General features: G+C 46.5%; 1 protein-coding gene across 5 annotated transcripts in view; it reads left to right on the top strand.

Moving 5' to 3' along the window:
• Positions 1-6111: 6111 nt before the first annotated feature.
• znf827 (zinc finger protein 827) overlaps positions 6112-13480 on the top strand; it is a 50442-nt gene continuing 43073 nt past the window's right edge. For all 5 annotated transcript variants that reach the window (XR_006957923.1, XM_047044404.1, XM_047044402.1 and 2 more), the window contains exon 1: positions 6112-6499. Coding sequence is in view for 4 of the 5 variants with exons in the window: in XM_047044404.1 (XP_046900360.1) it covers positions 6457-6499 (43 nt within the window). In the remaining variant the exon portion in view is untranslated. The remainder of the gene's footprint in view (positions 6500-13480) is intronic.

Here is a 13480-nt window from a genome sequence, read left to right as displayed (position 1 = left end):
GCACTGCTAGGATTTTGTTACCTGTGTGTGTGTGTATGTGTGTGTATGTGTGTGTGCTTGGCAGTAGAAGGTCAACCGGGATAGACTTGAAGTCAAATGAATGTTGTTCAGAATTAAAAGGAGCTATGTTGTATTGGCAATTTGTTGGTTTGATGTGCTGGATAGATTTGCTTTCTAGATGAAATGCTTTTAAATACACAAAGGTTCATACAAGGGCAGCTTACTCTCCACAAAACCCAGTCGATGCAAAGAGAGAATAACACACCTGTGTATGTGCACTGTAAAAAGACAGCATTAGCAAAACTGAACGGTGGGGTCACATGGGACGTGATATAAAATGATGCAACCGTAATCCAAACTCACGCGCATACACACACACGATCACTCTGTCCTTTTTCTGCCTCTCTGTCTCACGCACATACCTCTCAGTTCAACAGCAACAATATGGAACTTAATCTAAATTGCGACAGCGGCAATATCCTATTAGAGCATGGCAATAAAATCAGGCTGGCACTGAGAGGAGCCGTGGAGATATCAGAAGATATGTTCACCACGCTCCATTTACAGAATGAGGTGACATTAATCAGCAGGCTCCCCTCTGACATACACACGAAAACAACTATACACATACAACATAAACACAGCCTCATGCTGTCTCTCTTTTTATCTCTCTTTTGCGTCACACACACATGCGTTGCACACACATTCATAACTTACATGCTCATTGTACAAGTACACAATCGTCATTCTCTCTCTTTATTATGCACACATACACACACATAACGTAAAGAAGCACATTCACACAGAGACAGAGCAGACAAGCACACACACAGTGCACACAGCAGACACACACACACACACACAGTACACAAACACACACTCTTTATAAAAGGGAGTTGGGAGGATTCCTGTCCTAGAGTACTCTTCTAGCTGGTCCTCATGCTTGACGTGCACTAGAAACAATTTATTCGAATAATTAGATTGAACTTTATTGTTGCCAACGTGAAATAAAGGTGGCACAGCAGCCCCAGACAAAATGTAGATCAGAAAGTATCAATGTAAAACAAATAAATAACAATTATACAAGTATACACTATAAAGGTATTTGTAGTAGTGCCTATAATATAAAAACAGTAATACAAAATAAATGTACACATAGTACTTAATAATACCTATTCATAATAATCATTATCAATGTATCTAAGCTATTCAAGTAAAGAAAGACAGAGAGGCAGCCGATGTGAGGACTGTCTATGGCCACAGCCAAAACAATCTGTGGTTTGCTCGTATATATTGATGGGAATGAAGTCCTTGAACATTAAGATGAATAAACTGCCCTGAATAGGGAAAATTACAAGACATCTAATTGACTGAATCAACCGAATGGCATAATAAAACTATTCTGCACTGTTTTGTGATGGAAAGGGATGATTTTCTGAACAGGAAGTCACAATCATCCTGCCAGAAGTTTTCAAATGTGGTTTCCCCATGTGCCATTCATATCAGTTTATGTGGTTAAATATATTTTTTAAATGGTCCATTCAACTGACCGCAACAATGAAGCACTAGGATCCAGATCTAGGGATGGTTTTAGGCCATCTGATAATGGCAGTTTGATTAGACAGAATTGGCAATGTGGGCTGAAAAAAACGAATTTCCCTGAGTTGGAGGACCCTTCTTTTGTCCCACAGGACTTTAAGAGACCTCTCCCCCAGTTCACTAGGAGCAACCTAGACTCCTCCTCTGTGTGTGTGTGTGTGTGTGTATGTGTGTGTACACTATGCTACAGGGGAAATGTTGAAGGTCAAAGGGCAGGAAGTGAGCCACCTGCTTCTGTCACACTAACAGGGAGAAGAAGAGATAGAGGGAGAGAGAGAGAGAGAGAGAGAGAGAGAGATAGAGGGAGGAGAGAGAGAGAGAGAGAGAGAGAGAGAGAGAGAGAGAGACAGACAGACAGACAGACAGACAGACAGAGACAGAGACAGAGACAGAGAAGATAAATGCAAACTAAGTACAGTGCACTGTATGTTTAAGTATTACTACTGCCTATTCTAGTGTTGTGAAGGTTGTCAGGGATACTGCTGGCTGTGTGTTGTATCAGGTCAACATATGTCTTTCATCTGCTGCCCTAGCTTCAAATATAAACCTAGAAGTGTTTGTTTGAGTCCTCAAGGACATAAAGGGCCGAACAACCTCCATACAATACATATAGTCTAGCAAGACGGGTCATGACTTCCTTCACTGAGACACACATGGAAACAGTCCAGGCCTTTTCCTCTATGATATTTACCCAGGGGAAGACAGGGAAGAGACAGAGGTTCCTCTCTCTGTCCCAATGTCCCCAGCAGAGCGGAGAGAGAGGAAGGCCAGAGGGCAAGACAAGACACCTGCTTCTGTCACACTGTCAGGCCACAGGCAGACCATCAGGGTACAGAGTAGAGGTGTGTGTACATGTTTCAGAGTGTGTATCATGTGACTTTGCTGTGTTTGTGTGTTTATGTGTGTGTGTGCGTGTGTGTCTGTGTGTGTGTCAGATACCCCTTTCTCCCAAGTCCAAAAAACACAAGCAGGTGGCACGAGAGCCGTTTGTGTGAGTGAGTCCACTGGTGAAACAGGTCAAGAGGTTGATTTAACCAGGATAACAAAGTACTCAGCTTAGGAACAAGAATTGCGATCGTACCCAGCCCTTGATAACAGCCATTTCCTTGAGCTTGTTTTAACCTGTGCCCCCGAGAATGGGGTATTTGAGACAAGACCAACTGAGGAAAGTTGAGAGTCTCTGCACTGACCTCCAAGCACCTTTATTAAAGATGAAAATCTTCAATAACGGCGTTGTGTTTGTCTAGCTTTATGCCAAGCTTTTTGGTATGGCCACAATGTTCCTTTTACAAATTGTAATTCAATTTTAAATAACTTCATGTGTTAAGGATAATTGTTAGGCTATAAAGTGTGAACGAGGAAGTAAAAATGGAGAACTGGCAGGTTTTTGTGTGAATAGGGTATGAGAGCGAGGGATAGAGCAAGAGAGAGTCTGAAAGTCTGTGTGTGCGTGTGTAGTGTGCACATGCATGTATGTGTTTTTGTGAGTGTATGAGAAGCAGTGGGCGGCAGGGACTGGGGGGTGGGGGGGGTAGGGTAGGAGGAACGGGGGGACAGGTGGCATGCCGGACAACCCTGGCACCAGCCACCCGCAGAATTGATCACCCTTCGACAGCACCGGCTAGGCAGGGGACAGATGTTTCCGTTTACCCCAGGGCGACATCGGACTAGCCCTGGCCTAGCGTTAGCCTAGCATAGCCCACGCGGGACATGAGGGGCAGGGAAGACACTGCTGCAAAGTAAGAAAGAGAGTGAGATAGACGGAGAGAGAAAGAGAGAGAGATAGACGGGGAGAGAAAAGAGAGAGAGATAGACGGAGAGAGAAAGAGAGAGAAATGGGAAGAAAACTGGACCCTGAGGCGGACATCTCCTCTCTCCTCTCCTGTCTGCTCCGTCTCCTCGCGCCAAAGCACCTGAAATTCATTTAGCACCTCACTAACCGCTGCGCACCGCTGTGGAGAACCATTTTAATAAGTAGTAATAATGCCAACAGACAAAATAAGCTGTTTTAAAAGCAATGGAACAGTGCAGTTATGAGGCAGGAGAGGCTGGGAGGGGGGCATCTAGTCCAACCAAATCCTGCTGATTTTTTAATATCCAATTTAAATCGGAAATTGATTTAGTCGTAAAGCAAAGACCCCCAATCAGGGCTTATGTTTGGATTTCTTGTTTAAATGTAATGTATGTATGCATATTTCATGATCATACTGACCTTGAATAATTCTGACTACCAATAGATCTTCAGATGCAAGTAATATTACACGGATACCCCAGAAACTGTATGTTTGTAATTTATCTAGGTTAGTTTTCAGAGGGGACACTGTGTGCTTTTCTAGCATGTCGACATTTGAGACCCTGGCAATAGCTTGAACACAGGGCCGGTGTCAGAGCAACGACCTTTAGGTGGGACCCCAAGTGAGGTCATACTGGCGTTACCATGGCTACTATCAGCGGATTGTCCTGTTGCCAGCATTACTTCATCAGCCTGGCATGGCAGGGGTCATGGAACAGGCCCAGTGACCTGTCTTCCTATGGTGACTAAACTCAAGTTGAACAAAAACAACACATAGACTCATGCATCCATACAAACTACACATTTGACTATCTAGAGAAATGTAAAACATCTTAGTAATTAGGAAGGGACTCTTCCTTATCCTTAGAATATTTTATCCCGAAACAGATTACCAAACAAAACTTTTCGTTTGAGGGGGAAGTTAATAAAGAACTGGTAATAGTAATGGTAAAGGTAACTATTGGATTGACTGTTCTATCGATACAAAAAGTATGTTTTTAACTGTGTGGAAAGTGGATGGAGTGAGGAGGGAACTTGTCAACTCAGCACCTGCTCACCTCAATGGAGCGCTCAGCTGCCGGTGGTCGTAAGGTGGACTACACTGTCCTCACACACACTCCCACATTCACCTGTGTCAACCCCCCTAATGGGTATGATTAAATACAACTGTGACAGAGGTATAAAAAAAATAGATATGCTCCTTTTTGTCATGACAATTGATCAAAGCTATTTCCTGAGACGTCCTTGTGACTTGAGTAAATTATATTTTATACACTAACAGGCTTCTAGGCATCCATCACTTGTTTTTTGATGGTCCAGTCTCTCTTTGGACTTCCTGTCAACCAGTGTGGATTCTAATCATGTTGTTCTGTGTCCTAATTAGCAGGATGCAAAGCACAGTCTTTGTCACCTGTGGACAGCCAAGAGGGCTAATTTGGGCTTTTGCTAATTGCCACGGTAACGAGCCTCCTGCGCCTCCGTCGGGGTGGGTGGCAGAGATGGCAGGAGGAGGACAGAGGGAGGGATGGAGGGATGAAGACACAGCTCTCCTCACACGCGTCCGAGGTGTGAAAGAATGCGCCGGGCCAAGAGCACAGAGCCTGGAGGAGTACAGCAGGGAGTGAGACACAGGCTGCGCTGTGAAAAAGCCCAAACGCCTAGCTGAGAGAGGAGAGGAAAACGCCACTCTGGTGCCAATTCAGGATCCCACTCTTGTGGCATTACATACTTATGACCTTATGTGGGGACAAAGTGTATTCGTTTTGAGCTGTAAAATGTTTTGGGAGTGTGTCGTGTAAGTGTCTGTGTGTGTGTGTGTGTGTGTGTGTGTGTGTGTGTGTGTGTGTGTGTGTGTGTGTGTCAGGTGTCAGCCCAAATGCAACTAGAGAACCATAGTCAACAAAGCTTTATTTACAAGTAAATGACATGAAATGTGTTGTGCATGTGGATAATATGTTAGATATGCAAGGTTCTTATTGTCTGTACATTGTAAGGCTGGTAATGTTCCTGGGTGAACACACCCCAGGAGCTGATCTGTGAGTTATTACAAGTCATAAATCAAGTAGCCTAATAACTATGAAATAGTGATGCATTAGAGTATCAGTCTGAATCATTAATACTTGCTTTCAAAACATTTTATCATGTCTCCATGAAGAAGATGAGATGTAACTGGACCCAGTAATGAATATAGAAACCATGAAATGATAGCTGTGTAAACTTAAAATACAGTAGTAAAGGAATGCTACAAAATACAAAGCAACTAATTATTATTATTATTATTATTACATAATAATAATACTTATTATTAATATATAATTGTATTAATGTCACTTGTAAAGTAAGATTGTTGGAACTGCAAAAATTGAGATTCAAGACGGAAATCGAAATTTAACACAAAACACTTTCATTAATGAATTATCAATCTCATTACAATTCATTTTGTTATGCATTCGATTTATTGTTAAATCTGAACGAGAAATATGATCGTAAAAAAATTTCAATACGTAGCAAAATACCAATTGAAAATAAACTACACACAGATTCATATTTACTTTCTTGTTTTCAAATATGTTTTATGTTTGCTGGACAGCAATACAGCCTGGAAGCTTGGGGGCACCTTGTGCGATTCTACGCTGCTCTCGCGGGCGAGCTCCTCTGAGAGAGAGAGAGAGAGAGAGAGAGAGAGAGAGAGAGAGAGAGAGAGAGAGAGAGAGAGAGAGAGTGTGTGTGTCTGTGTGCGCGAGTGTGTAGAGTGTGCGCAAGAGTGTGTGTGTGCGAGTGTGTGTGTCTGCTCTGCTGTTGCTGCCCTTTGATCCCTGCATTAGTGTTAGTTAGGGGCTCGGAGACACACTCTTACACCGAGAGCAGCCATAGTCAAGACACGGCAACAACAACAGCACCTCCTCCGCCTGTGTTCCCATTCCCAACAATACACTTTAAACCGAGGACAAGCCAGGTGCACGACCAAGTCCCTGCCATCACTCGCGCCTACAATCTCAATGGGAAAAAACCTTTTTTCTTCTTATCCCTAAAACAACGAGGAGAATGTGATATAAAGGGGGAAAATGCCAAGGAGGAAGCAGGAGCAACCCAAGCGCCTGCCTTCACGTAAGTCGTTTGCTGTATTTCTGCTATTTTAATGGCTCTCCGTGTGTTTTGCGCAGTAGTTTAGGGTTAAAGAGGTGAAACAGACAAAGACACGGCGTAGGTTATTTCTCCTTTTTTAGGTCTGAGCAAGGCAGCCATGTTGTTGGCGATGAGTAACGTTAGCTAGCCAGTGAGTGAAAAGCGGTACGTGGCTTTATTAGAGTATAATCGATAAAGGTCCCGTTCCCCTAAAGGTTGCGGTCAGTTAGCTTGTGTATCGGTTGTATGTGCTATTATGGCCGAGCGTTTTGGTTTATCTGTCCGTGCGAGCTACTCTCTTTCGGGGGAGAAAGGGGAGGATCTGAGAATCTGGCCGCAATAAAATGAAGGGTCAGTCGGATCAGACAAGCCAGACTCAGGCTACCATGCCCTACTGTTCCTAGCAATAGCGCGATTTAGCAAAGATCGGTAACTTCATATTTACTGGTAATATAAAGGTCTAACTTTCTTTACCGCGGCTCATAACGCTAGTGTGTGTCGCTCGCAGACTTCTCACGCTGTTGTACGTCGAGTTCTTTGAAAGTATGGTGAGAATATTTAAGCAGAGGTATTCTCTACCACCCCTCCCTGTTACGAGGGTTGTCTGCATGCGGGGCTATGTCAAAGCCATGGTCGGTCACCTGAAGTTCAGGGTTTTTTCCTTCCCTTTGCAGCCATTCATTGCAGACAGACTACGATCAATACCGCGGGTAGAGACGGTAAATTGCTTAAGCCTATTCAATCTTTTTTGTCGCGAGACGTGTCAACGCAACCAAATGTCAAAACAAGGAATGAAATGTATCTTTGACTTTTATGGAATACATTTTAGTTATTTTGACCCTGCGTTGCTTTGGTGTTAAGATTGTGCTTTTATCAGTCCACTGGCTAATGAAAAGCTGCAATTACACACTCTGTCCGCTAGAGGATTACTAACAGGCAGACTGATCTAAGGAATTGGCCAAGTGAGGCAATGTTGCCATTGAAGTGCTTTGCTCTGAAGACATGCATAAGAACACCACTTAATGAGTCATATTTGGTATGCAAATGCCATGAATAATTGAGTGATTAATCCCATAAATCAACGATGTTTTAATGAATTTACCTTAATGACAGGGTGTCATCTTCATCTCTCAAATGTCAAACAATGCCAACTGTTCAGCATACCCTCCAAAGGACATTTTGCAAAGCTCAATAGCTTATTTAATTTAATAAAAAATGCAGTTATGAGCTGTAAGTTAACATCAGTAGCCAATAACTATCCTATGTCTTCCCAGCACAAACAACACAAACCCACAAACATACACACAACCCCAGCATCTCAAAACATCCCAAAATAAGTTTGCTTTTCATCATCATCCACCAATATGGCGCTCAGGTGTCAGGTGACCCAGAGTTGAACTTGGGGAAATTGCAGCGGTTGGCTGGGAGGCGTGGAGGTGGAGGCAGAGTGAGAGAGCACCGAGGAGGAGGAGGAGAGAGAGATATTTGGACAGTAAGCCCACACTCTTATGTTAGTGACGGAGAATGTACGCCACTGGATTGGACGGCATGTCACGGGGTCATGCTCCATATTGACACGCGTGCACACACGCAGAATTATATTAGCTTAAATATTAGACAAGATATGGAAATGTCTTCTGAACGTGATCAAATAGAAACACATTGACGGTGTCACGAACAGTGAGAAGTGTGTTCCACTTTGTTAGTTCGACATGGTGCTAATCCATGAGGCTGCACCTCTTACAATGTGCGGCGGAAGAAGACTTTTATTTTGAAAGGTGTGCCAAATACCCCGTCCCCAGTCCTCAATCCCAGACTTGTCACAACACAATGCATTTGTCAGAGACTTCTCTCTGCTTCTCTTCTCTTTCCTTTTTTCCCCCTTCCCCTTTCGGATCCTCCCACTCTGGAATGGAAGTGTCACCTCAGCTCATTGGCTGTCAGTCCTGTTTGCTTTCATTATTCCGACAACAACACCTATTGGTCGTGCGCCAGGCGGCAGGCACGGTATTGGAACGGCGAATCTCTTCATCTGGGCCCGCCTGCAGTGAAAGGGGGGCCGACTGAAACGCTGGGCGTTTGAGCCAAAGGTGCTTCGTTTCAGCCCCAGAGCCACATAGTTATTTGGGCTGCGTACTCTGGGAGCATGGCGTCAAGCTGCGTCGACTCTGTCGCATGGCATCTGAGAGGAGGACAACACACATGCGTGCCCACACACACACACACACACACAAACACACGTCAACACAAGCTGCCAGTGGAGGTCACAGTACAGTACAGCGCTCTCACTTTGACAAGTAAACATGACCTTTGGTGCCACGATGAAAACTGCCATTCTTTATGACCTTGGTGGGTGCGTGATTGTTTGTGTAATTCTATTGGCCTACTACTTACTGTAAATACACACTCTCAAATGTATCTGCCTATAAGCCAAGGCTTGGGTGTACAGCTTTTCAGGTTGCCAAACTTGAATGAAAGTCCACATTTTCAGGAAAGGCTTTTATTAATAAAACAAAAAAATAGCAACCGATTAATCATCTTTGATAATCACAGGTCATAATTATGTCTCCTAATTCCGTTGAAAGCTTTTTCAAGTGATGGTCACTTCCTCCTCACCCACTCCGATACACCTTGGCCTAATTCATAGAACAGAAATGGTAACCTATAAATACATGCAAGAGAGAGAGAGAGGGAGGGAGAAAGGAAGGGAGTGCGAGAGCGAGACCATATCATGAAGGGCAAAACCTCGAGGGCAGTGAGAGGGTAGACATTTTCTCCCTTCCTCTCCCCTCCCTCTCCGGTTTCTCAGGTTATCTGCATTTGAAATGGAGGGATTTGATTTGAGCTCCGTGCTCCTCCTTACCGGCCAATGGCCAGGCTGCATCTGGGTGGCTTCATACCTTAGCGTAATGGCAGGTCACTGGCTCCTTTCCACTCGCTATGATTATAATGACCTTGGCAGGGCCAGGGCTTGAAAACATTGGATTAAGGGGAAAGGAAAACGAGGGGAGGTTTCCATTTCGTTCTTGGCATCAAATTTGTGGGGAATTTCTGCCAAGAATCCCCCCACCCAACACCGCAGCCATTGCCCCCCCCACACCTGCCCCCCCCCGCCCCCCCCACCCCCAGTTTGATGGGGCTCAAGCTCTCTCCCAGTTCTGGCCCCAACGTAGCCCAAGCGAATAATTATACACAGGCATTCACTTAGAAAAGAATTAAAGGCCAGGAGCGAGGTGGCGAAGCGTCCTTTTTGCTCGGCGCGTCGCAGGAGCGACAGAGACCTGTGCTGAGTGGCTGCCTCCTCTCAGCAGGCGCAACCAGCCAGGGCCCCAGCACCTCTCCTCTATCTCTGCAAAGAAATACATTTTGATGTCACTAAAACAAAGTTGAAAGCTATCGGGCCGGCTTCCATGGACGTGGCACTGCCTCTTAGCTTGTAGCTCGCCCGCCAGTCCTGCCTCTTAGCTTGTAGCTCGCCCGCCAGTCCTGCCTCTTAGCTTGTAGCTCGCCCGCCAGTCCTGCCTCTTAGCTTGTAGCTCGCCCGCCAGTCCTGCCTCTTAGCTTGTAGCTCGCCCGCCAGTCCTGCTTCCATGGACGTGGCACTGCCTCTTAGCTTGTAGCTCGCCCGCCAGGCCGGCTTCCATGGACGTGGCACTGCCTCTTAGCTTGTAGCTCGCCCGCCAGGCCGGCTTCCATGGACGTGGCACTGCCTCTTAGCTTGTAGCTCGCCCGCCAGTCCGGCTTCCATGGACGTGGCACTGCCTCTTAGCTTGTAGCTCGCCCGCCAGGCCGGCTTCCATGGACGTGGCACTACCTCTTAGCTTGTAGCTCGCCCGCCAGGCCGGCTTCCATGGACGTGGCACTGCCTCTTAGCTTGTAGCTCGCCCGCCAGTCCGGCTTCCATGGACGTGGCACTGCCTCTTAGCTTGTAGCTCGCCCGCCAGGCCGGCTTCCATGGACGTGGCACTGCCTCTTAGCTTGTAGCTCGCCCGCCAGTCCTGCAGGTGTTGTCAAGATTCCAATTGTTGTCTGAGCATTTGTTTTTGCCGAGGTTTATTTCGTTATTTATTTATTTAGAGGGGTGACAGTTGATGCTTGAGAATAATTCTGGTGGTAGTTTGTTAGCGTGCGTTTGTGCGTGAGTGAGAATAATTAGCTCAGGTTTGGGCACACTTCCCTCTAGCGTCAAATTCATCGAAGTCGATAAAGCAGGTAATTTGAGCTCGGATTTGCTTGCGCCAACGAGTAGAACCCGCAGACGCGTATGTAAATCTCCTGAGCTAATTATTTAGTGATGCCTACAGTACTGTAATGCTTATTCACTTAATTTGAGAGGTTGTCTTGACAAAGAACGGAATGTGCTTCTTCCCTCCCAGGTGTTTACAAGGCCTTCACCCTGTCGGCCAGTAGAAAACATCCAATATGCCTCTCCTTGCTGTAATTCACAGTGACCCAATTAACCCAGGTTGACCAGAATCATCCACCACTGGAGGTCCAGAAACGCAAAAAAAAACAGAACCCACTCTTTTACATCACCTGCCCAGGGTTCATTCTCCCCGCCTCTCCCTCCTTCCACATCTATCTCAGGGCGGAATGGACGCTCCTCAGCCTTCGGTAACGATTTTTCCCCATGTTGACAAGTCACAACATGGAGATCTACAGCACGGAGAGCAGCCCTTTGGCTATAGCGATCTCCCCCCCCCCCCCCCCCCCCCCCCCACACACACACACCCTACCCCCTTGCACGGAGTAATATCAATCTCACAGGAGTAGCAGGGCTTTCAGCTGGCAGCAGTTCATAAGGAACAGCTCGTCGGTGCAGCTGGGAAAGACAGCGAGAGAGAGAAGGAGAGAGAGAGAGGGGGGAGAGTTGGTGGTGTTGGAGATGGAGGGAGGGAGGGAGGGAGGGGGGGAGGAGAAAGAAGGGGAGGGAGGGAGGGAGGGGAAAGAAGAGGAGGGGAAGGCTGTTAAGAGCTCTGGGCGCTTTTCTCTGTTGTACCACACAAGTGCATCCAGACCCTGCAGGACAGGCCTTTAACAGGCGTGAGGGATTGACGGATGTAGAGAGAAAGAGCGAGGAAGAGTTGAGGAGGAAGAGTTGAGGAGGTGGAGGGCTGGGAAGCTGGGGTCGGCCAGTAGTGCCAGACGAACGCTTTTAAACGGGGATGTGATTTATTGTTGGGTCTCTCTCCCTTTTGTTCTGTCGTTCTCTCTCTCTCTTTCTCTCTCTTATATTTTACTACTTAAAAAAGAGATGGCAGTTACAGAGAAATGACATAGCAAAGAATGAAAGCTTTCCTTCAATTGTCTCTGAGAAGAAAGGTCCTGTGGCCCATAGGCTGGTGAAATTTCAGAGCCCGTGGAACATGTCTAACTGGTGCATGAAATCAGCCCCAGATTATAATTGTTTTGCCTAGGTTAGCATACACACTTTCTTTTTCCTTGTCTGAGTCAGTTGTCTTATTGGAATGACCTTGCCAACTCTGTAGATCACTTCCTGGTTCTGGTTTCATCCATACGGCCCTCTAGCACCAGTCCCTGAAGCTTGTGGTTTAAGCTCAATGCTAAAAGAATGTAGCCCTATCATCGTAATGTATGTTGCCATGGCAGGGGGGGCTTGAAATGGCTTGCAGCCAACGCGCAGATCTTTGTCACCCTCGCCAACTGCACTCTGCACGGCGCTGTGCTTGGAGATGACCTCACTTCCTGTGTGGGTGGAAGAGGGCAGGCACGGCCCCAGCGCACACATGCGTTCTTATCACGCACACACATAAACACACACACACACACACAAGCTCATCCACACTGCCTGGCTCTTGTTAGCCTTTAGCACGCTAGCCGGGCAAACTGCTCGCCTCCCTGTCGGTGTGCTGGTTTCCACATTGCACGGCGAGACGGACGAGAGCAGGGCATAGGGGAGCGTGTTTGGCTCGGTCCTGACTAGCAGCTGTGTGTCTGCCCTCTGTTTTCTTTTCTTGAATGACACGAGGACTGTTTTATAGCGCAGGGGATGGGAGATTAAAAGTGCTAGGAAGGTGTGTCTGGGTCTGTGTGTGTGTGAGGGGGGGTGGTGCTCAGACAGAATAGTGGGACCTTAAGGTATTGACAGCTCTCAAGGGAAACGATACATCATCCCAAAGCGAGTGAGAGAGGGACCGAGACCGAGGGAGGAAGCGTTTGGCTGCCGGACAAAAATCTCCGGGAGAAGTTAAAACCACTGACGTGAAGTCATCTTCTTGAAAGCCATTGTCAGCGCAGAGTGTAAAGTTATTTACGATGTGTAAAAAGGGGAGAGAAAAAAAAAGAACGAAAAAACAGGTGAGTGAAGGATATTAATTCTACCGGTAGACTACGGTGCAAACACCTCGCCATCGCAAACCATGCAGATGATTTTGGAGCTACATGAACTATAGACTTTTATTCTGAAGGGGAAAAAGTTGGTGTGGGGCTCCTGTAGTCTAAACAAGGGCGTTGGGTCATAGGGGTTTGTCCTGGAGGCCATAATGGGATTAGAGCATGGTTGGATATTGTGTCCTCAAGAGCTGCCCTCAGGAAAGCCAGGCTGGAAGAAGGCTTTTAATGTAAGAGGTGGCTTCAAAAGAGCCTTCAGCAAAGTTGCCTCTCATGTCAAAGCTAGCTTGTTTGATACTGGACAGAATGGGATTGGGATGGTAGTGATTGGCTGGCTGTCTTACCCGAGCTGTGTTCTGAATGGAGGGGCCATGTTGGTTCCGATTGGCATGCTATATTAATCCCCCACCCCCACACACACACACACCATGGGGGAGTGGTCAGTGGCAGATGTATTTGCACTTCCTCCAGAAGGTTTTCTAGATTAGCGCAAATCCTCCCTGAAAAAACGTTTAAAAACCTCATTTGGCACGCACAGCCAGACGCGGCGCTTGTTTGCCGGCCAGGGGCAGTCATCCCTCCCTCTCCTCCTCCTCGCTGTCCATTTCTCTC

This window comes from Hypomesus transpacificus, chromosome 22 (genome assembly GCF_021917145.1).
Source record: "Hypomesus transpacificus isolate Combined female chromosome 22, fHypTra1, whole genome shotgun sequence".
Lineage (NCBI taxonomy): Eukaryota > Metazoa > Chordata > Actinopteri > Osmeriformes > Osmeridae > Hypomesus > Hypomesus transpacificus.
This window is presented reverse-complemented; position numbering and strand designations above follow the sequence as displayed.